General features: G+C 37.4%; 2 protein-coding genes across 2 annotated transcripts in view; both read right to left on the minus strand.

Annotated features, from left to right (window-relative positions):
* Positions 1–6,587: 6,587 nt before the first annotated feature.
* LOC120533528 (zinc finger BED domain-containing protein 4-like) lies at positions 6,588–9,339 on the minus strand. The gene is made up of 2 exons (XM_039760463.1): positions 8,235–9,339; positions 6,588–7,536 (listed from the first exon to the last, which is right to left on the minus strand). The coding sequence occupies exons 1-2, from the start codon at positions 9,067–9,069 to the stop codon at positions 7,154–7,156; spliced, it is 1,218 nt and encodes a 405-aa protein (XP_039616397.1). The 5' UTR covers positions 9,070–9,339; the 3' UTR covers positions 6,588–7,153.
* A 9-nt stretch (positions 9,340–9,348) lies between these two features.
* The window catches only part of LOC120534746 (zinc finger protein 93-like), a 96,091-nt gene continuing 78,606 nt past the window's right edge, over positions 9,349–26,833 (minus strand). Inside the window, exons 3-5 of the mRNA XM_039762327.1 lie at positions 22,031–22,166; positions 21,786–21,928; positions 9,349–9,624 (exon numbers count right to left, since the gene is read on the minus strand). Of these exons, the coding sequence (XP_039618261.1) occupies positions 9,491–9,624; positions 21,786–21,928; positions 22,031–22,166 (413 nt within the window). The 3' untranslated portion in view covers positions 9,349–9,490. The remainder of the gene's footprint in view (positions 9,625–21,785; positions 21,929–22,030; positions 22,167–26,833) is intronic.

Raw genomic sequence — 26,833 nt, forward strand, 5'->3', positions numbered from 1 at the left:
AGAATAAGAAGTAAGAGTACACTTTATTAATGTTTGAACTCTGTGAGTGAATATCTACTGTGTTGATGTTTTTAACAGTTACAGTGAAGTAGAAGAGTCCGCTCGTGTTATGGGGCAGCAGTTAAAGAAGAAGGACGGAGAGATGTGTGCCATGTTGAAGTAGCGGCTGGCCCTCCTGGCACTTCTAGAATCCTCCATCTCAATCTCTGGTCTGATCTGCTGTGCCTTTGCCAAGTGATCACGAGGTATTGGCCTTTTTGTCTCGGTCTCATTACACTGGCTGTCTGTCTCACTTAGGATTGATTTTAAGGTTCTATTAAATAATTAGAAGGCTTTGAGTATTTTGGACCCTGCCTGTTTTTTCGAGTGTCTTCTCCCAACATTTCTTTTCTCAAACGTTACTTTGCTTTTTATTCCAAGATCAACCATAAAAACCAGCAGCTTTCTGTACTCGTACAACAAAATCTGGAGTGCTTTGCCAATAGAGAAGTGCCAGGCTACAAATGTCAAGCATTTCAAAAATCTTCAACAAGCCCACTTTACTAATTTGGCTTTTTCTTAGTTACTTGAATTGGTTGTAATAGATTAGAAATGGTACTGTGTACACTTTGTAAGATCTGTACTGGGCACTAACCTCTGCTGTGTTTCTCTGTTGGTTTTTCCCAGTTTATTGCAATGGTGCCCCCCTGCGTCTCCACCGTCTGTTACATCAACTCCAACTGTCTGTGATAGAAGAAAAGTTCACAAGACATCCTGAAATGGAATTGTGATTGGACTGAGACGGCCACAATCATGTATGCTGGGATGTGCAGAGGGGGCTGTGTGGGCTTTGGGTTGTGACCCCCAGAGGTTTATTATCTTCAGTATACTTGAAGGCTGCAAGTTTGTCTTTGTCCCCAGCCATTTGACCAGGCAGTGTATTTATTACAAAGGACAAGGACTCCTCCATTTGCTTCTCATTTACTTTTATAATGCCTTCAGTTTTCTTTGTAAGTGTATATTTTTGTAGAGCAATTTGAGCAACACTTGTAAGCAAAGGTGATATAAAAATATTATTAGTAAACAAATATTAAGGGACAGATCAGGAAAAATGTCAATTTAAATAGAACAGAATTTATGGAATATTGCTGGATAAAAACTCTTTGACTCTGAGTAGCATCTTGTTCATAAAGTTAAAACAGCATTTTTCCTTTTTTGACAAATTTAGTGATTTACTTTTATTGTGTTCAAAACCTTGGCCAACATTTTTTTTTTAAATACTAAGGTAAAAATCTGTAAATATATTTGTGTTCTCCTTCCCTAATACTTTTTAACACCTCTCCTTGTTGGCCATTTTCATTGTAGTTGTCCATCCATCCATCCATTCTCTTCCGCTTATCCGAGGTCGGGTCGCGGGGGCAGCAGCTTAAGCAGAGAGGCCCAGACTTCCCTCTCCCGCCACTTCTTCCAGCTCTTCCGGGAGAATCCCAAGGCGTTCCCAGGCCAGCCGGGAGACATAGTCCCTCCAGCGTGTCCTGGGTCTTCCCCGGGGCCTCCTCTTTCATTGTAGTTGTGTTCTTGTTAAATGAATTTACCATTTATACATCTTTACAATTACTGAATTTTCTACTCATAATATATATATATACAGTATATATACATATAAATATGGGTGTGTATATATATATATATATATTTTTTTTGAGAAACATTGTTCACAGATCTTTCACTTTTATTTTTAAAAATACCATTTATTTCTTCAATAAAAAATGTATGAATAAGTGTATTGTATTTCCTTTTTCAAAGTTATAAAAATGAACTGGCTCTGTGTCAATATGGGTGAATAAAATCACTGACATGAGACGAGGAGTTTGCACACAAACATCGGTGTGTTATGTTAATTAAACTTGTAAGAATGAATATCACTGCCCTCCGTCCACATGTTGTTCACCATAAACTGAACTACGTCATGCTGTTTAAATTCTGCTCAGTTACTGGAGAATATTTTATTTCACAGCTGTTAAATTCAGTTCAGTTTTATTATATTAATAGGTAAGTTCATTTCTCAGCGGGTTTTACAGAGACACCTTGAAATAACAGTAAAAACTTATCACTGAGAACAAATGAATAACAAATATGAACTACAGCAACAAGCACTTAATGTAAAAAAATAATAGATCAAATAGATAGATTCAAGTGATAACAGAGCACTTCCTTAATTTAACTCTGTGGGTATAAAGTTAAAAACTTCTCTGAAAGATTAATAGCCATTGGAATAAATGAGGATTTGAACCAGTGGCTTTATGCTCTTCATTTCTTCAGCATCTGACCTGATTGCAGAACTGAGAACGAATTAAAGAATTTTAACAAGTGGACAGTCACAGTTAACACTAAGGGGGACAGTCAGGAAAATGCCATGCAACACAGTGTTAATTCTTTTCTTTTTTTTAAAAAAGGATCATGTATCCAACCAGTTTTAATAGAAATATATTAGGTTTTGTAAACCTGATGCTTTAAGACAAATGGCAATTTTATTAATAATTGACGTCTAAGGATATTTTTTAACAAACACAATTTGCTCATAAGAGGGAAATTGCAACAATAGATCAAAAAAGGAAAAGAAACTTTATATGATTTATTACGTGAGTGGGAAAATAAAAACACTACATACTTTATATATATATATATATATATATATATATATATATATATATATATATATATATATATATATATATATATAGTACCTGCTAAATAATACATCATCAGGGCTCATCAGGTGTGCACACCTAAGCTTCTTCTTACGGCGATCGAACATTGGTCATCAACGTTACGCCACAAAGGCTGCTTCGTTTATTTTGCAGGATGAATATTTTTATTATGGTCAACTAATGTGGAACTAAAATGAATAAACCGTAATGTCAAGTTGTACTGCATGCACAGTTCCGATCGGGTCGTGCTGTAAAGTGGATTTTTTTGTTTTTAATGTTTTTTTCATTAAGCGCATGCGGTGTGTGTCACTACCTGGTTCCCGTTGCCGGCCCAATCTGCTTGTGCGTGTGTATTGAAAGGCTACGTCATCACACACTTTACAGTGCTGCCCAATCTGTTTAACGCATGCGCAAACACTTTACGGCATGTTAGGCTTTCAATACGCCTGCGCGTGCAAATCGGGTAGGCACGCAGATCGGGTAGCGACAGGGTATTGCTGCAGGCCGGAGACATTATGGGCGGATCTGAAGGCGGGATAACTGTAAATGGAAGTGGATAGTATTGGCTAATTCAGAATTTCAACGAATGAGATTGTTGTTAAAGTATGACAATCAAAAACTCACTCAACGTTTGACGTTGTCTATCAAGTGTAACTTGCACCAATCTTTTCACAGTTAGTGATCCCTACCGCTTTGGGGTTCCGCCTCATAGAGTTTGTTTTGTTCTGTTCTAAGCAACGAAACTCTGTTAAAGAAAAGAAGACAAAGATGAAGCAGCAGCGAAGAAACTCTATTAGACCAAAGAAGAAGCGACGAAATGAATTTTTTGTTATTTCTGATAATGGAAGTAAGTTTGCTTCTAAATTAAAACGTATGAAATTTGCAATTGCTAAGTTTTCTTCGTGTATTTCAAATAACTTTTTGTTTCTTTGTTGTGATTGTACGTTTGTATAAATATTAATATATATTGGATTCACGTTTGTATTAATAATCATTTTCGCTGTAGTAATTGATGCATATTCAGTGCTTAAAGTGGTCCGGCACTCTTGAAACCCCGCTAGCCATGTTTCACGGGGAACATCCACCCATAGCCACCCCCTCTCCGGTGCTCAGTGGAATGTTAGTAGATCACCGCCAGTAGTTTGGTTCCCTATTAACTGTGCATATTTACATTTGTGAGATGTTCTATTAAAACCCTGTAATGTTATTTTACATTTTTTTAAACAGGATCATATCACGATCAAAAATACCACAGACATTCCGTCCGTACGTCAATCTTCAGATGTGTTTTTGAGCCCTTTCTGGCATCCGCGACTGTATTCTTCATGCTCTTATATACAAGCAAATGAACACTTGCGAGATCACCGCAGAACAGCAGTTTCCTACGGAGGTACGTCTATCCCACTTTTCCTATTAACTCAGGCTGAGTAAACTTTAAACCAGTTTATCAATTAATTAATTTTTCTGTATTGATAATTAGTTAGTTATTGATAATGACTCAGACTGACAGTTGTGATGTACGCAGGACCTTTTCAATGTAATTACAAGTGACATTTATATATTTTTTTCCTTTCAGCAAACTTGCAACAAGAATATCAGCTGACAATTGGATATTAATGAAAAATAAGGTAAATTGCATAAAACCATTTGTTAAACTTGTAATTGCACTTGTAGTTTTGGACTTTCACATGTGTTTTTTTTTCCTTCCTCCTTTTCATAGGACATCCCAAAGCAGCCTATCTGGAATTTACATGTTGATGGTATTTAATTATTAATTATAGGCTTAATGTAATCTTTCATTTGTGTTTGGATTGTGTGTGATTTCAGTTCTTTTTCTCTTGTCCTCTGTTAGTATACACTTTATCTTTCTGACCATGGAGGAACCCTTTGATTTTACTGCTGTAAGTCTTTAAAAGATGCTGATATATACATTTCTTTCTTCATATGTGACATACAAAGGTGACACCTCCGATCCAACCTGGGGAAAACAGTTTAAATAAGCTTGGAATTTTACAATTTTTAATATCTAAATAACTTCATATAGTGTTACTTTAAATACACCAGTGTGTTTTTTGGTGTATACAGGTAAACTTTTACTGGCCCTCTTTTTTCTGTTAAATGAATAACATCAATATTTTGATGTCTAAAAGTCAGGACCAAGAAGATCATGGCAGCAGTGAACTCGTTGAGGAATATACTGATACAGCCACACCAAGGTATTAATGTAGAACTTAGTCTGTGGTTTGATACTTGGTTCAACTTGAGTAAAAACCTTCAAATTGAACATGGTATGAAGGATTGTCATAAGCTTTGGGACCCATTGTCACGTGGGAGTGTTAGGTTGGTTATTTTGATGATTAGAATAAAAATATCTTCAAGGTTTTTCTGTGACTTGCATATTATTTTAGCCAGTGTCCGGACTGGAGCAATCATAATACTCTGAAGTAATGGATGTATTCAGAAAAGCTATTGAGATCACAACCAACAGGAGTTTTTGTAGTGATCCACAGAGTAATCCTCACAGTTTCAACTGTCTTCCAATGTGTCCACTTTTCCGAGGAAACACAACTGTTCAGACCAAAACCAGACAGCTTGCATAAGACAAATACTCCATGTGACAGTCTGATGTATTTATTTGTGTGTCCACAGTGTAGGAGAGCAGGCTGGCTGTGTGGCTGCAGTAGGGCAGCTGACTGAAGAACAAGGGGCTCAGGTTTTTGCAGCTGCAGAGATCAGCAGGGCCTACAGGAGGACTCAACATGTTTCTGTTTGGTATGATTAGAATTTGTTCATTTGTGTGGTTGTTTTTTATTTTGTTGTTTTAGTGAGAAGGAAGAGCTTGACGTACTTGTTTTACAACAGTTGGAAGCACAAGGAAAGCACCAGTGAGGCATTTAAACTCGGGATTACATCTCAACCCGACTCAAACTTTACTTCTCTTTTGCCTTTTTTATTTCTGTGTGTTAAAATGACTGTGCATAATAGAGTTGTATATATTTAATGTAACTATTGATGTAAATAATAAAGGACACTTTCTGTTATTGTTAAAGATTGTTGATTAAGTTCTGTATATTTAAAATTGTGTGTCTGTTTTTAGACAATTGATGTCATCTGGATTTTTTCTTTAATTGTTATAACTGCTTTGTACAGTTGTTATGCATTTTACATTGTTATTTTATTTATATATAATATATAAAAGTGGGCATGCTGTTGTTAAAATACTTCAGTATATTCCTTGATAAGTCTGTTTGTTAAATTTTAATCTTTGTGCATTCTTTATTTCAATTCAACTGACCAATCATTGATAATTGTAAATATTTCTTGAAATTGTTGCACAATTTATATTGAATAATTATTAATAAAATCTTGTTTTTGGTAGTGATAATACTGAGTGTTCTGTTTAAGTGGTGCTGGTCCAATCACCTTGTGCATTCACACTGTTAGAACAGATAGATATGACCAGAGCCTCCACTTGTATTGTTGTTCTAAGGCCTTGACATTATATAGATATATAGATATAGAGATAGATATATATATATCTCTTCTCAAAAAATGAAAGGAATCCATTTTAATGAGAGTACAGCATCAAGTCAGTGACACTTGTGGGCTGTTGATCTGGTCAGTGAAGTAGCAGAGGGGTTTGTTAATCAGTTTCAGCTGCTTTGGGACACTTGGGCAACAATGAGATGACCCCCAAAACAGGAATGAATGGTTTAACAGTTGGAGGGGGCCACTGACATTTTTCCCTCCTCATCTGTTTTGTCACTCGTTTTGCATTTGGCTACAGTCAGTGTCGCTACTGATGGCATGAGGCCATACCTGGACCCTTCAGAGCTGGCACAGGTAGTCCAACTTCTCCAGGATGGCACATCAACACGTGCCATTGCCAGAAGGTTTGCCGTGTCTCCCAGCACAGTTTCAAGGGCATGGAGGAGATTCCTGGAGATAGGCAGGCAGTTACTTCAGGAGAGCTGGACAGACTGCGCAGAGACAACACAAGACCAGCATTTGAGGTTAAAAAGTATATAAATTGTCCATTTGTTTAGAAAATAACTGATTGTTTCGCTAGATAAGACTCTTCCTCCTCGGCTGGAATCATTTAGAGTCTTCTGAAGCTGCATTTAAACTACATTTTGGAAATTCAAACTTCGGGGTGCCATATATATCCATTATACAGAGAGAAATCCTGAAATGTTTTCCTCAAAAAAACAATTTCTTAATGATCGAGGAAAGAAAGACATGAACATCTTGGATGACAAGGGGGTGAGTACATTATCTGTACATTGTTGTTATTAAACTAAACTAATCCTTTAACTGGAACGGTCTAAAACACATGAAACCTGTAAACATGCATTTACAAAAAATAAGGTTTGCCAAAACATTGGAACTAAGTTGTTGATGCTAGGGCCACATATTAATTCCTCTATGACTGAACACACACCGTTCAATTTACTGGAAATGGTCTAAAAGGTGTTGCATTTACAGAAAATAAGGTTTGCCAAGACATTGGAACTAAGTTGTGAACGATGGGGCCGCATTATAATCCCTCCATGGCTGAACACACGCTCGACAGGTGCGCTTGACTCAGACACAGCTAATACCCTCATTGCTATTTGGAACAGTGAAGGCATTTTTTCCTTGTTCATTCCCCAAAACAAAAGGCAGTTCTGGCCATCGCAATTTTCCAGGTACTGGTTGAGCTGGGCAGCAGGGCTGGAATGAGTGGATTTCTTTAGCTTTTTGTGGTAAAAGAACAGCCTAGTTTCATCATCTTCGATTTGCTCTTCTTCATCCCCATGACCTGTTTGTTCCGTACTGGTATGGTCTGTCTCCTGAAGAATCAGATCTAAAACACAAAAAATTTAAATTACAAATAAACCTACACAATATTCTATATTGTGAGCTGCGTGAATCTTGATACATTGAGAGTCATTATGTTTTTTCCATGATTCTCCCACAATTCTAAATAGACAATTAAACAAAATCCCATTTAAGCTATCATAAACTTAATAAATTAATCAATGTCTCATTAATAAAGGATTCATTTCTTTCATTACTGGATGCAGTGTGTTTTAAAAATCTCATTTACAGACAAACTGTCACTTGTTTCCACCTACTAATGCAACAATGTAACTGACAGAAACTTTATTTGATGCATCAATTTCATTTCAAATAAATTTCACATTTACTTTAAGTAGTTTTTTTTGTCACTTTCTATCACTACTGAAGACATCAGTGTGTATAGATCCGTATTTATGTGATGATTTGAATGGTTGTAACAGTCAACAGCACAGTATATGTATTTCTATTTCATACTTGTACGTGATAACTGCTCTCTCTGGGCCAGCAGCAGTGCCAACGCAGAACTGAATGTTTGCTGTGGTCATACGTTAAACATTGTCTTTTAGGAATTAGATTGCTTGGTTGTTTAAATCAAGATTACAATCTTTTAGTGATTTATTGTGCAGCACTACTAATTTCTGTAAAAACAACAACAAATAATATTTACCATTATGGGGTATTATTCTAAAATTGGTCACTTACTTTTTACTTCCATGGTCAACTGCTCCTTTAGCTTGTCATCAACCAATACATCGTGTTCGATCCACATAACCCCAAAGGCTGGATCAAGAACAGCTGCTTTGACATAAACAGGATCAGAGAATGGTGGAATTCCTTCATTGGTCTCTGGCTGAGACATTTTTACATTGACGAAGATGCCTTTGAATCTTCTTTGCAGTGATTTTTGAAGACTGTGGATAAGGCTGATCAAGTATTGTGTTCCTTCTTTCTGGTTTTCCAAGTGATGGTTGAGAGAGAGAACACAGGGAATCACAGCACTTATGGTTACAACTTTGTCTCCCTGTGTGCGATCAGTGGCATCAGCAAAAGGCTTCAGAATGCTGACCAGTTCTTTAATCTGAGCCCACTCTCTTAGAGTGAAAACAGTCTCTCTGTGCCCTCTAACATCCAAAACTTTGCACAAAGTTTGGTAGTCACACTTAAGCAAAGACCTCAGCTGTCGGAATGTCGAATTCCATCGAGTAACAACTGAAGCAGGAACTCCACATTGGCCAAATTCTTTCTCAAATTCCTCCTTATAAGAAGTACTTGTGTGGAGCAGAGAACTGATCCAGGATGCTTTGGCCAGAGCTGAACTGGCTGCCCTGGTCTCTTTAAGGCCATTACCAACAACCAATTGTAGTGTGTGTGCAAAGCACTGTAGTCTATACTGACTTTTGGAGGTCAATGTCACGTTCAGCCTCTCCTCCTCTTCAACCGGAAGGGCATTCCATAGTTCTGCATCATCCAGGCAGTCATCATCATTCTCATCTGCTTCATCTGAACTGGGAAAACATGTGGTGAATGACTTCTTCATGTTTGCAGCATTGTCACAAATTATATAATCGATCTTTTGTTTAACTTTATACTGATCACATATTCAAATTACTCACAAATTCTCTCTCCTGTATGTGACCCCTTGAAGCGGTTGCAAGCTAGTAGATGAGATTTCAGTGTTATAGCATCTGCTGCAGTGTTTATCCAGTGAGCGGTGACGCCAAGGTAGCCTCTCATTCTTCTATCTGACCAGATGTCCACAGTGACAGACAGATTTTCAACTGCGGCTATTTGACTTATTAGTTTTGATTGTCTCTCAGATACCATAGCGTCAAGTCTTGAGGTGACTGTTCTGCGGCTCACTGCAGTATATTTTGCGTCCATAATGGACAGAAAGTGATTGAAGTGCTTGTTGTCAGTGATAGACAGGGGCATGTTGCAATTAATGATAAGATCGGATATTATTGCTTCTGTAATGGCTTTTTGTCGAGGGTGGTTGACTGGATATGTAGTCGTCTGGGGCACAATGAACTGTGACATGGATGGCTGCTGCGGGTCGCTGCAGTGTATCTTGGATTTAAGATATTCATCATATCTGCTAGGATAAAAAAAATACCAAACCAATCAGGGAAAACAGTAAACATTAAAGCAAAATTAATTTTAAGTGATGATCTCTTGCCTATGTATGTGCTTTAAGTTAGGTTCCAGCAGTTACAGATTTTCATGTTTACACACACAAAAATGGAAATACTTATATGTACTGACAGAATGTATATATAATAAGGCACAGTAGGAGATTTATCCACTCTTTTTAATCTAACGTTAGTGATGAATCTCGTTAATTAAAATGAACGGATCTTTTTCATTTCAGCAGAATATAAATATAATGTATGTTAATATAGCCCAGTGATGAAGTTATGAAGCTTAATCGTCATCTCTGCGGTGGACGCGCAATATACACGTTTCATACATAATATATAATCTGATATATTTGTTTTCTATTTGAACTGGTTTCATTGTTATACAGCACACAACATTTTGCTGTTATCGTGAGTGTACACAAAAAAGTTAGACACTTAACATAACCGATTCAAACGATGAAATTATTCTTGTCTGTATGACCAAAAAGTTTTGAACGAGTTATTGAAGGAGAAGTGATTGCACCGACGCTTTCATCTTAGATTTTCATGCAGTATAACGTTACACGAGCTGCCATTCAACTAACCACACGCTGTCAGTCCATACAAACGCTTGAAAATGCGCACATTTAATATAGACATTATAGTTTACATGTAATATCGAGAAGCCCTTTCATTTCAAGTTTCACTCAACATTAAAATGTGGCTACGCCACTGGTAACGTTCTAGCGTTTTATTTATGAGATGATTATCACATTTCTGATAAAAAAAACACGCAACCAAGGCTAAATTATGACAAACAGAAAAGATTAATTTAATTAATTAGTAATCATTTTATTAAATTGACTATAAAGAATTCGACTTTCTTACCTTTCCTTGTGGTTTTTCAAGTGCCGGATGAAATTTGATGTTGTGGTTGTCGTGTCCGATTCTCGCGTTGCATTCTCTGCATCTGGCAAATCTTTTTTTGTTAGTACGGTCTAGTTCAAAGTCCTTATAGCCAAACGACTATTGTCTGCCATGTTTGGCACGGTTTGAGTTATGCAGCGTTCTTCTTCTTCTTGGTAATGTTAAGAGTTGTGCAGTGTTAAGGGCGCAGGCGCCAATTACACACACATACATTTAACTGAATCTAATGGAGAAGGCTTGCTCCTTAGAAATAACTTATTTCTTATTGCTGCACTTAGAAGAACAATGCCCCTTTATTGTATATTTTTTTCTTGACCCTACAGGATGCCCGGTGGTAACCAGCCTTCCATGTGGCTGAACAGATGCCAGTGTACCCGAATTCTGAGACACAATTGGATGTTGTTTTCTTCTGTTTTTAAGATTTCCAATTCGAGATGATGTGCAGTTCATATTACATTTCCTATTTCTACAGGTAAGACTACTAAGGCTTTCAGGTCTAGAAGTAATTTCTGCACAATTCCTGCAAAGCCACCCCATATTTATTATTTGATCTGTAATATTTTGCTGCCTTGAATACTGTACTGTATGTCTGCTCATTCTGTCCAGTAACTAACACAGCTTTTTATTTTAGACAGGAAAGCTTCAGAGTGTGAATCCTCACAAACACAGAGACTGAGGAGCATCAGTCCCAGCAGTCACTAAACAGGGATGTTGTTCTGTTTTGCAAAATAACATTTATTTTCTTAAGTTACTGTGCCTTTGTTGTTGGAAATTTGAAAGAGCTGAGACTTAATTTTAACTTAAAACAAAACTAAGGCAGGAGAGAAAAACGAAGATATTTTCATGTAAGTAATGACACCTGAGCACATCACATTAGAAGTTCAGATATACAGAGATTGTACCACATTGTCTACTGTACGCGTAATGTAAAAGGAAAAAAATGATGCTACAAATGACAGTTAAGTTGTGTTTCTTTTAAAATCAAACAAAAAAACCACAGTAATTAAAAAAAATGTCATTAGTTAGACTTTACTCTAAGCTGACGTTTATCTATTGTGGTGGTTTACTTTGGTAATAATTGATCTAGAGGTGAATCAAGAAAGGAGGCAGAACAAGAAGTAAGGGTACAATTTATTAATATTTGAACTCCATGAGTGAACATCGTGTATCTACTGTGTTTATGTTTTTAACTGTTACATTAAAGTAGAAGATTCTGGTCGTGATATGGGGCAGCAGTTAAAGAAGAAGGACGGAGAGATGTGTGCCATGTTGAAGTAGCGGCTGCCCCTCCTGCCCGGAACTTCTAGAATCCTCCATCTAAACCTCTGCTCTGATCTGCTGTGCCTTTGCCAAGTGATCACGAGGTATTGGACTGTTTTGGGTTTTTTTTTCTTCTGAAAACTGTCTCAGTCTCATTACACTGGCCACTGGTCTCACAAAGAATTGATTTCAAGGCTCTATTAAATAATTAGAAGGCTTTGAGTATTTTAGACCCTGCCTGTAGTTTGAAGTGTTTGCTCCCAACATTTCTTTTCTCAAATGTTGCTTTGCTTTTTATTCCAAGATCAACCATAAAAACCAGCAGCTTTCTGTACTCGTGCAACAAAATCTGGAATGCTTTGCTACGAGAGAAGTGCCAGGCCACACATTTCAAAAAACTTCAACAAGCCCACTTTTCTAATTTGGCTTTTTCTTAATTACTTGCATTGGTTGTGATAGATAATAAATGGTACTGTGTACACTTTGTAAACTCTGCACTGGGCACTAACCTCTGCTGTGTTTCTCTGTTGTTTTTTTTCAGTTTATTGCAATGGTGTCCCCCTGTGTCTCCAATGTCTGTTAAATCAACTTCAACTGTCTGTGATAGAAGAAAAGTTCACAAGACGTCCTGAAATGGAATTGTGATTGGAGTGAGATGGCCACAATTATGTATGCTGGGATGTGCAGAAGGAGCCGTGTGGGCTTTGGGTTGTGACCCCCAGAGGTTTATTATCTCCAGTATACTTGAAGGCTGCAAGTTTGTGTTTGTCCCCAGCCATTTGAACAGGCAGTGTATTTATTACAAAGGACAAGGACCCCTCCATTTGCTTCTAATTTACTTTTATAATGCCTTCAATTTTCTTTGTAACTGTATACTTTTGTAGAGCAATTTGAGCAACACTTGTAAGCAAAGGTGATATAGAAATATTATTAGTGAACAAATATTAAAGGACAGATCAGGAAAAATATCAGTTTAAATAGAACACATTTTTATGGAATATTGCTGGATAATAACTCTTTGACTCTGAGTAGCATCTTGTTCATAAAGCTAAAATAGCATTTTTCCTTTTTTGACAAATTTAATGATTCACTTTTCCTTCATTCAAAACCTGGGCTAACATTTTTTTTTAATACTAAGGTAAAAATCTGTAAATATATTTGTGTTCTCTTTCCCTAATAGTTTTTAACACCTCCCCTTGTTGGCCATTTTCATTGTAGTTGTGTAGTCTAGTTAAACACATTTACCATTTATACATCTTTATGATTACTGAATTTTCTACTCATAATATACAGTATATACAGTTTATATACATATAAATATGGGTGTGTGTATAATTTCTTTTTGAGAAACATTGTTCACAGATGTTTCACTTTTGTTATTTTTAAACATACCACTTATTTCTTCAATAAAAAATGTAAGAGTAAGTGTCTTGTATTTCCTTTTTTTAAAGTTATAAAAATGAACTGGCTCTGTGTCAATATGGGTGAATAAAACCACTGACATGAAACGAGTCTGCACACAAACAGCGGTGTGTTACGTTGATTAAACTTGTAAGAATGAATATCACTGCCCTCCGTCCACAATGTGTTCATCATAAACTGAACTACGTCATGCTGTTTAAATTCTGCTCAGTTAGTGGAGAATATTTTATTTTACAGCTGTTAAATTCAGTTCAGTTTTATTATATTAATAGGTAAGTTGGTTTCTCAGTGGGTTTTACAGAGACACCTTGAAATAACATTAAAAACATCACTAAGAACAAATGTATTACAAATATGAACTATAGCAGCAAGCAACCTACTGTAAAAAAATAGATCAAATAGATTGATTCAAATGATAACAGCTCACTTGCTTAATTTAAGTCTGTGGATATAAAGTTAAAATTCTTTGTAAGATTAATAGCCATTGGAATAAATGAGGATTTTAACTGGTGGCTTTATGCTCTTCATTTCTTCAGCATCTGACCTGATTGGAGAACTGAGAACGAATTAAAGAATTTTAACAAGTGGACAGTCACAGTTAATACTAAAGGGGACAGTCAGCACAATGCAATGCAACAGTGTTAATTCTTTCATTTTTTGAAAAAGGAAAAATATTTCTATAAAACTGGTTGGATACATTAGGTTTTGTAAACCTGATGCCTTAAGAGAAATTGCAATTTTATTAATAATAATTGATGTCTAAAGATATTTTAAAACAAACACAATTTGCTCATAAGAGGGAAATTGCAACAATAGATGAAAACGGAAACTTTGTATGATTTATTACGTGAGTGGGAAAATAAAAACACTACATACTTTATATAACATTATATATATATATATGTATATATAGTACCTGCCAAATAATACAAAGAGTACACAGCATGTGTTTCGCCCTAATTGGGGCTCATCAGGTGTGCACTCAAGATTCATCTTACGGCAATCGAACCTTGGACATCAACGTTATGCCACAATGGCTACTTCATTTATTTTGCAGGATGAATATTTTCATTATGGTCAACAAATGTGGAACTAAAATGAATAACCATAATTTCAAGTTGTGCTATTGTTCCTACTGGGCTGTGCCAAAAAGTGTTTTTTTTTTTCTTTTTAATGTTTTTTTAATTTAGCACATGCAGTGTGTGTCACTACCTGGTCCGTGTAGACATAGAATTACTAGATGCCGCATAACCAGCAGCACCGTATGTCAATGTCACCACCATATTGCGAGTGGCACTGCTGTGGAGTGAAGTAATGGATAAAGATGCCTCTCGCATGTGCTGCTTGGGATTGTACAAACCGCTGTACATACCAAACAAGACCACAGGGGACTACATTTCATAGATAAGGCTGAAAAATTGTTTTGGTTATATTTGCCCGTTAGAAAATCCTGTTTCATAAACTTAACTTTAGCTACACCTGGCTCAGCTAGCAAAGCTATGCATTTATGTGCTCAAGGGAGCCACCAAGCAACGTTTTGGCTAAATGTATGTAGTCATTAACTATGTAGATTGTTGTTAGCCGTTAACATTTCTCAAACTTTGAAGGTTTCCCAAAGAAAGAAACCTCATGAAGCAGTGGGAGGTCAGGTAGCCCTTAGACAGGATTTTGAGAAAGCTGTCCTGTGATGTGTGCCATGCTAGTTTGGTAACAGATGCTGTACCGGCATCATATGATCAAAGCTACCACTCACTCACATTAAAAAACAAAGGAGGTTTGATGATTCCTTCTGAGGGTCCAGTCAAAGTGGTCAAAGTAGCTGAGCGTGTTATCGACAGTCAACATTAGGGCAAGCTGTAAGTGTATCTTTGATCAATCAGTTTGTTTGGGCTGAGATTGACTCAGATGATGTGTTTTTTCTCAAGGAGCACACTGAGGAAACAGTTTGAAATTGACAACCATCATTTTATGCTTATGTCTTTAGTTGTGTCTGTCTTCCACAAACTAAGGCTGCACCATATTGACACAATGAATACAGTAATCCCTCCTCGATCGCGGGGGTTGCGTTCCAGAACCCCCTGCGATAGATGAAAATCCGCGAAGTAGAAACCATATGTTTGCATGGTTATTTTTATATATTTTAAGCCCTTAGAAAACTCTCCCACACTGTTAACATTATTAGAGCTCTCTAGACATGAAATAACACATTTTAGTCAAAAGTTTAAACTGTGCTCCATGACAAGACAGAGATGACAGTTCTTTCTCACAATTAAAAGAATGCAAACATACAGTGGTGTGAAAAACTATTTGCCCCCTTCCTGATTTCTTATTCTTTTGCCTGTTTGTCACACAAAATGTTTCTGATCATCAAACACATTTAACCATTAGTCAAATATAACACAAGTAAACACAAAATACAGTTTTTAAATGATGGTTTTTATTATTTAGGGAGAAAAAAAATCCAAACCTACATAGCCTTGTGTGAAAAAGTAATTGCCCTCTAGTTCAAAAATAACCTAACTGTGGTGTATCACACCTGAGTTCAATTTCCATAGCCACCCCCAGGCCTGATTACTACCACACCTGTTTCAATCAAGAAATCACTTCAATAGGAGCTGCCTGACACAGAGAAGTAGACCAAAAGCACCTCAAAAGCTAGACATCATGCCAAGATCCAAAGAAATTCAGGAACAAATGAGAACAGAAGTAATTGAGATCTATCAGTCTGGTAAAGGTTATAAAGCCATTTCTAAAGCTTTGGGACTCCAGCGAACCACAGTGAGAGCCATTATCCACAAATGGCAAAACATGGAACAGTGGTGAACCTTCCCAGGAGTGGCCGGCCGACCAAAATTACCCCAAGAGCGCAGAGACGACTTATCCGAGAGGTCACAAAAGACCCCAGGACAACGTCTAAAGAACTGGAGGCCTCACTTGCCTCAATTAAGGTCAGTGTTCACGACTCCACCATAAGAAAGAGACTGGGCAAAAACGGCCTGCATGGCAGATTTCCAAGACGCAAACCACTGTTAAGCAAAAAGAACATTAGGGCTCGTCTCAATTTTGCTAAGAAACATCTCAATGATTGCCAAGACTTTTGGGAAAATACCTTGTGGACTAATGAGACAAAAGTTGAACTTTTTGGAAGGCAAATGTCCTGTTACATCTGGCGTAAAAGGAACACAGCATTTCAGAAAAAGAACATCATACCAACAGTAAAATATGGTGGTGGTAGTGTGATGGTCTGGGGTTGTTTTGCTGCTTCAGGACCTGGAAGGCTTGCTGTGATAGATGGAACCATGAATTCTACTGTCTTACAAAAAATCCTGAAGGAGAATGTCCGCCATCTGTTCGTCAACTCAAGCTGAAGCGATCTTGGGTGCTGCAACAGGACAATGACCCAAAACACACCAGCAAATCCACCTCTGAATGGCTGAAGAAAAACAAAATGAAGACGTTGGAGTGGCCTAGTCAAAGTCCTGACCTGAATCCAATTGAGATGCTATGACATGACCTTAATAAGGTGGTTCATGCTAGAAAACCCTCAAATTAAGCTGAATTACAACAATTCTGCAAAGATGAGTGGGCCAAAATTCCTCCAGAGTGCTATAAAAGACTCATTGCAAGTTATCGCAAACGCTTGATTGCAGTTATTGCTGCTAAGGGTGGCCCAACCAGTTATTAGGTTCAGGGGGCAATTACTTTTTCACACAGGGTCATGTAGGTTTGGATTTTTTTTTCTCCCTAAATAATAAAATCCATCATTTTAAAAACTGCATTTTGTGTTTACTTGTGTTATATTTGACTAATGGTTAAATGTGTTTGATGATCAGAAACATTTTGTGTGACAAACATGCAAAAGAATAAGAAATCAGGAAGGGGGCCAATAGTTTTTCACACCACTGTATCTTCTTCTCTTCAGGAGCAGAGAATTTCAGAGAGAGAGAGAGATCGCTCGCAAAGAAAAGCAAACAATTGATATGAGTGCTTTTAAGTTTGCCGCGGCATTTTTTAGAGGAGCGTCAGTATCTTCTAAGCAAACAGCCCCTCTGCTCACATCTCCTCCGTCAGGCACAGAGAACGTCAGAGAGAGAGAGAGAGACAGAGAGAGAGAGAGAGAGAGAGAGATTAAAGCAAACAATCAATCAATAAGTGTGCTTTTGGAAGCACCGCGATAAAGCAGCTGGCATTTCTTAGAGGAGCGTATCCACTAGGCAAACAGCTTCTGTGCAAACAGCACCTCTGCTCACACCCCCTCCATCAGGCGTTGAGAATGTCAGAGAGGGGGAGAGAGAGGCAGAGACAAGCAAACAATCAAGCACCGCACGGGATGCATATCTTATAGCATTGAGGAGTTTTAGTTAATATGTAATACATGCTCTGATTGGGTAGCTTCTAAGCCATCTGCCAATAGCGTCCCTTGAATGAAATCAACAGGGCAAACAAACCGAGGAAGCATGTACCATAAATTAAAAGACCCATTGTCCGCAGAAATCCGCGAACCAGCGAAAAATCCGTGATATATATTTAGATATGCTTACATTTAAAATCCGCGATAGAGTGAAGCCGCGAAAGTCGAAGCACGATATAGCAAGGGATTACTGTACTGTCAAATTACAGTGGCAACACACGGAAAAAGATACAGTATGTAAGACAGTTCTGTTTCAAGGATTTTATATCCTATCCTGTATATATTTAAGTAACCACATTGTGTGTGAGTGTGTGTGAGTGTGTGAGAGAGAGATGAGTGAAATGTTTTCAGAAATTATTAAGTCAATTTGTATACAATAAAATTGTTTATTTTTGTCATTGAGTGTATCATTTCACTGTTAAAAGAAAGACCAGACTGCCAGTTGCAGCCTTAATATTTTGACTTTCAGACATTGGTCAAGTTTTTGTCTCAATAATAATAACAATAATATTAATACATTTTATTTAAAGATGCCTTTCTTGGCACTCAAGGTCACCTTACAATAAAATTAAACAACATAAGAAAAATCAAAACGAGAGAATGATAAATTAAAAAGCAATAATTAGCAAACAAACAACTGGCAGTAACAGTGCAAAATTCACAATTGGTATGCCAGTTTAAAAAGATAAGATTTGAGGGCAGTTTGAAAATGTGTTATTGAATTGAGCTGAAAAATATGAGATGGAAAAGAATTCCCGAGTTGAGGAGCACAATGAGAGATGCTCGAGCTCCCATAGCACTGAGTCTGACGTGTGGTGCAGAAAGTTGAGCTGCAGATAAGGATCTGAGTGAGCGAGAGGAGTGTCAGTCTGTAGGAGATCATTGAGGTGTGGAGAGCTTGAAATGTTAAGAGCAGTATTTAATATTGTATTCTGTAGTTTGGCCAACAGAAAGCCGAGTGCAGGAATCACCGTCAGATGATTGGAGATGACAGATAGGTGATTGTAATTTATTCAATGGAGCAAATAATATACAACAATAAAGTAAGCACACTGTAGGTAAACCAAGATAGTGGCATGCAAAGTCTCTTGGGAACACGAAACCCCTTCTGGTTCAAAGATGTGACTTTACTAAACTTTTTGACAATAATAATAATAATAATCCTTCTATATAAAAGCGGTCGGGATTGCCCTTCCGTCCCGTGAGTGCTACGCAGGCGCATTTTGCAATGCACTATGGGATTTTGTAGTTTCGTTTTTCCAGGTAAAAGATGATTTTCTACTCCAGACTGTGCGATATTTTCTTCTTCTTTCTTACTATATAAAAGCGGTCGGGATTGTCCTTCCGTCCCGTGAGTGGAAAGCGTAGCAGTATTCCGCTTATCACAGACTTACTACTTGCAGCTTGCGGTACGAGGCGACATGATGTGAGCAGAGTTCTGGTGCTCCCATCGTTCCCTTGCTTTTGTGCGCGATGCGCTGGAAAAATAGATAAAATTATGTCTCTGGAAATAATTAATGTTGATGGAGTAAAAAAGCCTCACCACGTAGTAAATATCAGGGGGGTTCAAAAGGGCAACCTCAATATAGAAAAAAAGTTTAAATTTCATCACAACAATAACAGAAACTACGAGTATTAAAATAATACCGCTCAAATGCAATATAACCAAATTAATGAGTTAGTATAAAATATCAAATTGATCTAAATATTGAATTGCCTTAAGAAGTGGTCAACTTAAAAGTCGGGTCAGCCTAGTAATAATAATATTTTCTGACGCTGAGGAGACTTACAACATTTGAGACACAATTTCTGCCATTTCTTTTGCTTTTCCAGTATTATCACAGACAACTGAAGTGACCTCCTCAAGGTGACACACCGCCAGTGCCTATCAGTCCTAACATATCAAGTCCTTTTGAAATTCATTCTAAAACATGTCTTTGACAGGTTAACATTGCTAGTACCTTATAAAAGATCTCTGAAAGAACATTTTTCTTGGTGAAAAAAGAAATGCCACCTTTAGTTTAACATAACAACAATTCAGTAATTAACAATTTAACACCAAAATAAAATGCAGAAATTTTATAACATTTATATTTTTGGGGTGGTATACCATGACAAAGAGTTGATAGCCCCTGGTGTAGATCTTCTCCAACGAAGCCCACTTCAGGAGGTGGCACGGAGTCTGAATTCTTTTCTGGCCCAGAAGATTCCGATTTGTGAGAATTGTTGGCCACATCCAGTACTGTAATATGCGTAGCAAAGTGTATTCTGTCTTTTTAATTTTTTTGTATCTTTCAGTTATGAATTTTCCAAAAAGCAATTGTTTGTGTAAACTTAGTGTCATATTTTGAAGTACGGATGCTAATTAATGTGACTCCCCAGATGCGGCAGGCACCCTCAGGCGATGGTGGATGCTGTACAGGTAAGTCTGCTCTCTAAAAGCCTTTTCTAATTTTATTCTATTTATTTGACATGTATATTATTTGGTAATTCTCAAGTGTTAAGTTATGTGTCACCTCCCGAGTTCTAATATACAGTTTTGTATGTTTTATTATCAAAAGCAAACAAACAAAAACAAAATAAAATTTAAAAAAGCATTTGTTCTTTTAGTGCGCTGCCACAGAGTTAAAACATAATTCGGCGTGGTGTACAGCATGACCATGTGTATATTTTGGATTTTAATTTTTATATCACTTTTTTTATTGATTTTGTAATAATAGTTTGTGTTAATAATTAGTAATTGATTTGATTTATTATTTAATAAGCACTGGCGAGAAGCTGTTTGTTCTTTTTTTTTGTCAAGGTATGTTTTTTTATTTTTTGTTATATTAAAATAGCAAAATATATAATATTATAAAGCTGAACTATTATTTATTGTGTGAGACTATGTACAGGGTGACACAGAAAAACAGGAACTTTTGAAAAAACCAATAATGATAGAAGAAATCCAACAAAAAGAATGTATTGACAGCAATTGAAACACTACAACTTGCCTTTTAAGAGACAGTAATCCAAATGATCAATGTCTGAAAATTACGTCCTGTAGATGGCGTCCTCCTGTACGTATGCATTCTTCCAATCTGCTGTCGAGGTTCCCCACTGATCGCTGCAACATCTCAGGTGGGATACCACGAATTTCGCCTTGAATTCTTTGTTTCAATTCATTCAGTGTCCTTGGCCGACTCGTGTAGACCTGACTCTTTAGGTAGCACCACAAGAAAAAAAATCACAAAAGGACAAATCCGGTGATCTTGAGGGCCAGGGAATGTCACTGAATCTTGAGATGACACGGTTACCGAACAATTCTCGCACAGCTGCCATTGATTACTAAATGGCGAGATTATTTACAGCTCAAGATCCCTGTTCCTCAGTGCTGCCAACTGTACATGGCTGCTACTACGCATTTCAAAAGTTCCCGTTTTTCTGTGTCACCCTATATATTGTAAAGTGTTTTTTTTTCTCTTTTTTCTGATGAAATGTGTATAATATATTGTAAATAGTTCTATATGTAATACGTATGTTATTAAAACAAAATTAGGCGCATGGTGGAGGCTGTAGGGGCTTTGGTGAGAAGCCGTTTGTATGACGCTCTGTTCTTTCTTTTGTTTGTGGAAAAGGAAAAAGGATATAAACTTCTATGTCTCCTCCACGTTGATTTGTTTTTGACACAACACTAAGTAGGATGAATTTGAGTCGGTTACATGTGCTTACTGTCCAGGCAGGAGTGAACCTCACTCTTTAGTCAGGACAGTTCAGTTGTACTTCTCTCCAGTGGGAATTCTGGTGCTTCTCTGAAGTGTACTGCTCTGACAGATTTGTTTGCCACGTTCCAAACAGCAATATGGCTTCTCTTTGAGATTCATTTCTCAACAATAATTTAGTTTGCTTACTTTTCAGGACAGGACTGAACCTCATTCTTAAGTCCTGAAGGGTTCTTGTTTTTCTGTACTGATTTTTGAACTGCTACCCTTTTTATTCTGTTGTGAACTCTTGTGTGTATCTGAAGATCTCCTTTTTGTGAAAACTGTTTACCACATTCATTACAGCAATATGGCTTCTCTCCGGTGTGAACTCTAGTGTGGTACTTCAGACTGCTCATTTGTGAAAACTGTTTACCACATTCACTACAGCAATATGGCTTCTCTCCGGTGTGAACTTTAGTGTGTGTCTGAAGATTGCATTTTTGTGAAAACTGTTTACCACATTCATTACAGCAATATGGCTTCTCTCCAGTGTGAACTCTAGTGTGGTCCTTCAGACTGCTCATTTGTGAAAACTGTTTACCACATTCATTACAGCAATATGGCTTCTCTCCAGTGTGAACTCTAGTGTGTTTCTGTAGATTGCCCGTCTCTGAAAACTGTTTGCCACATTCACTACAGCAATATGGTGTCTCTCTGGCCTTTTTGTGAAAACTGTGAACTCTCGTGTGTGTCTGAAGAGCACTCTTTTTAGGGAATTCTCTGCCACATTCCACACAGCAGTGATCTTTCTTTCCTGTGTAAAATTTAAAACAAAAATGGAAAAAAAAATTGCTTACTTTCAATTTGCTGCCTTATAATCAACATTAACTCACATTAAATACATGATGGCTGAAATTAGGAACAACCTTTGATTAGCATAAGCAATTATAAAACTTTTGTTGAACTTCAAAAACACACTTAATTTGTTAATTTTATGTCCTTTATTACAACTGCTCAGTAGAGTCACATGTATAAAACTTCCTTATGCTCGGCCACACATACGAAAGCTGTTTCTTATGCAAAAGTTAGGATTTATTAAACTAGAACTTGCCATTTAAATTGGCTCAAAGTTACCTCAAGTTTTGAGCATTTGTAAGTCCCATGCAGACTTTATTTATTTGTGGTGGCAATTTAGCAACTCAAGGTGGAAAAATGAAGAACTGAATAGAAAATCCCATTTCATTACACATTTCACATTTTGATGTTTGACAGGCTACACAAGGAGTGAGTTTTGATGTATCACAATGACAGTTTGACTCATGATGATGACGAAAGCTGATTTAAACTCTCTACTGTCATCCTCTTTGAAGTGTGTGCTGAACTGCAGCCTTCCTTACAGAGACCACCATACAGAAATCACACAATCCCTTTTCTCTTGCAGGTCTTAACAGCTACGGGTTATTTGGCGATGGCGGCTTTTCAGTGTGAACTGCCTGACTGGTGAGGAATCTCTCAGTCACCCTGAGCCACGTAATGCCATCTGTATGGGATGGTATAGTTAAGATGGTAGAGAGTGTCATAAACTCGACACAGAGTCATAGAAAGATTTGGGGCAGCCACCCGTATAATTGATTTCCTGGCGGCAAAAGTCATTTTAAAATGAATACTGCACTGATGTGCACACAACCGAGTCCAAGACAGAACTGAGGGAATACGGAAAAGGGACAGACTTTTAAAGGGGAAAACAGGAAATGAGATAATAGGAGTCGGGCTCATGGTCTTCAGCTATTGGTTCGAGCCCGGACGTGACATTACAGGGGCCAGAGCCAGCAAGGTCTCCATCCATAGATCCCGGAAGTAACGTCAAGAGAGCCAGGTGGATTCTCCCGTGAATGGTCTACAGGAAAGGGAGAGAAAGAGTCAGTGCACTCTACCACATCCCGGCATGCCTCGGAACTGCCCTTACTCAAGCCATTTAGCTGCCTACCATGCGCACGTGTGTGACAAGAGATACATGCAATATCGTGATCATCAGGCTGTGCAAGTCGTGATCGAAATTAAATCTGCAGCAACGTCTTCAGTATTCAGCAGTGGTGGTCTTACTTGCCTACAAGTCCCTTTGTGATTACTGAGCTCACCAGTGTGTTCTTTCTTGTTACTGATATCCCAGACACTTTGAATTGGATAATCTTAAGGTTTTCCGATGTCTCTAATGATTTCATTATTATTTTCCAGGTTGTTTGACTTTCATTGGCACAGCTCTTGCCCTCATGTTGAACAACGACAACTACAGAGACCAAAGGTAGTCTGTAGGTAGGAGTAAGCTGAGGTGTCTAAGGCCTGCAAGACTAAAGCAATGAAACACCCCTGAGGAATCACAAACACCTCTGGCACCAATTGTCCCAAATATTACGGTGCCCTGAAATGGAAGGACGATTCAGAAAAAGTGTTGTCATTTCTACAAGGTGCAACTGAAATATTTGCAAATCCCCTTAAATGAAAATTAGTAATTTGTATTTTAATTACATCTGAATTATTTAATTTGTAATTTTAAATAGTGGATTAAAGGAGTAAATGCAAGAAGAATGTTTCATTGTCTCAGCCATTGTGAAGGTTACTATATAAAACAGAATGCCATGCCAAGCATGAAAAGTGCACCTTCAATAATTAGAATGTGTCCTGACATTCATCCACACTTGAACTAAAACCACTTGACACCAAAACAAACAACAAAATGTCTTCTTTCATTCACCAAAGCAAAAAAGAGCAATGGATGAGTGATGCCTCAGTACACAGGCCTACAGAAGCTGCAGTGACCTTGGAGAAAAATTAGAAGATGAGAAAACCGAGGAAGAGCACAGCTGTTGGTGTTTCAGCTCTACAGGGGAATGAGAGGTGACACCAGGACTGGCAACCTTTGTGATACGCTGGTGACATTTATACTCACCATTATAATGTTAAAGGGTATCTACTGTCAGGACTTATTTATGTTGAGTAACCTAAAATTTCCCAGGTTTAACTGTCACTTTGATCCAATGTGTGTGTTCATGTATGTAATTATTATCTCTGTTATGGCTGCAAACATCAAGCAGTTCAAGCCTGCACTCAACAGCGCTATAAAGAAGAAATACAACTGAATTAAACAGTAGTGTTACACAAATTAATCAGTCCTGAATTAAAAATGCCCAGTTTTTGCTGTTTATTGTGAAATCGGCTTGTAGTTGGTTGACTGGTCAACCGATTTCATGACATGGAATATGTTAAGTTGAGGACACTCGCAGCACTGACAGAGTGCACAGATTGGAAAAAGATGCAGAAAATAACTACTGTTTGAAAATATCTTAAAAAAGACAACACACAATCAAATACATTTCTGGATACATAAAAGATACCACAAATAGATACTCTCAGTGCAGAGGAACTGGATAAACCTCTGGCGCTACCAGAAATACTAGATGCTATAAAGTCACTTCAGAGCAGGAAAGCAGCAGGCCCTGATGACTACCCTGTAGAATTTTATAAGAAATTCTTCACTCAGCTAACTCCCCTCTTAATAGCAACACTTACTGAAGCCAGAGACAATCAAATTCTACCTCAAACGTTTCACCAAGCATTAATCACCGTCTAACCTAAGGAAGATAAAGATTTATTACAGTGTGCATCATACAGGCCAATTTCACTTATGAATAATGATGTTAAGATACTCTCAAAAATCCTAGCAAGAAGGATGGAGAAAGTGCTGCCTTCGGTAATATCACAAGAACAAACTGGATTTATTAAAGGTCGAAATTTAGCTTCCAATCTTCGACTCCTGCTTAATGTAATATGTTCACCAGCAAAGTAAAATACCCCAGAGATGATATTATCATTGGATGCAGAAAAAGTATTTGACATGATTGAATGGAACTACCTTTTCACTACATTAGAGATATTTGGGTTTGGCCCCAACATTTGTGCATGGATCAAACTACTGTATAACAATCCAGAAGCTTCAGTTTGTATTAACAACATTTGTTCACACTACTTTAGACTAGAACGTGGTGCCAGATAATGATGCCCCTTGTCACCATTGCTATTTGCTATCACCATTGCGCCACTGGCAGTTCACTGTCGACATGCTTACCAGATAAAGGGGATTATCAGAGAAGGACTGGAACAGAAAATTTCTCTATATGCAGATGATATGGTACTGTATATATCAGACCCACAAAATACTGTGCCTGCAGCCTTAACAGTACTTACAGAATTTCATAAGATCTCTGGTCTCAGAATTGATTTAAATAAAAGTGTACTCTTTCCAGTGAATTCTCAAGCATACAATATTAAATTTGACACATTCCCTTTTATCATTGCAGATCAGTTTAAATACCTAGGGGTAAATATCACAAGTAAACATAAAGCTCTTTATCAACAAAATTTGGCCATTTGTATGGAAAGAATTAAGCAAGACTTGCATAGATGGTCAACTCTTCATCTCACTCTAGCTGGAAGAATTAATATTGTTAATATGAATATCCTTCCTAAGCTGCTATTTTTATATCAAAATATTCCAATATACATCAATAAATTATTTTTTAGCAATCAGATTCAACCATAACCTCATTTATTTGGAACTCAAAACATCCATGCATCCAAAGAGCAACCCTACAAAGACCTAAGGCAGAAGGTAGCATGGATCTACCTAACTTTCAGTTTTACTACTGGGCAGCAAACATACAAGCTATTAAAACCCGAACATGCACACAAATGGATGAACATACACAGGCTTGGCCCGCAAAATAAATAAAATCCTGCAGTATTTCTTTATATTCCCTGCTTTGTGTCCTAATAAATGCAAGTTAGTGCTTCACTCACTCAGAATATGGAACCAATGTAGGAAGCATTTTAAGATGGAGAATCTTTTATCTGTGGCACCTCTGCATGAGAACCACCTTTTTCAACCCTCACAAACAAATGCAGGTTTTAATATCTGGAAAAGATTTGGGATTAAATCACTTAGAGATCTTTATATATACAACATCTTTGCATCCTATGAATAATTACATTTCAAATATAACTTTACAGCAACACATTTCTCTCACTATCTTCAAATTAGAAACTTTGTTAAACAGCACCTGCGCAATTTTCCTCATCTCGCACCCTCCTCTATGCTGGAAAAAATATTGGTCAATTTCGAGGACTCAGACAGTATTTCTGCAATATATAGAATTATTTTACAGTCCCTCCCTTTCAAAGATCCAAGAGGACAATGGAAAAAAAGATCTCTCACTCAACATATCAGAAAAGGAGTGGAAAGTAGCAATGCAGAGAATCAACTCGAGCTCCATATGCGCAAAGCATACAATTTGTCAACTCAAAATTATATATCAAGCACATCTGTCTTGTTTAAAACTGTACAAAATGTTTCCAGGGCAAGATCCACCCTGCGAATGCTACAATCAAGTCCCAGCCTCACTGGGTCACATGTTTTGGGCCGGCACC

Source organism: Polypterus senegalus, chromosome 8 (genome assembly GCF_016835505.1).
Source record: "Polypterus senegalus isolate Bchr_013 chromosome 8, ASM1683550v1, whole genome shotgun sequence".
Lineage (NCBI taxonomy): Eukaryota > Metazoa > Chordata > Cladistia > Polypteriformes > Polypteridae > Polypterus > Polypterus senegalus.

Excerpts from the sequence above, each read along its gene's own strand:
- LOC120533528 (XM_039760463.1), bottom strand. The coding sequence starts at position 9,069 with ATGAAGAAGTCATTCACCACATGTTTTCCCAGTTCAGATGAAGCAGAT. Across the intron at positions 7,537-8,234 it reads GTTGACCATGGAAGTAAAAA|ATCTGATTCTTCAGGAGACA; the intron begins GTAAGTGACCAA and ends TTTGTGTTTTAG.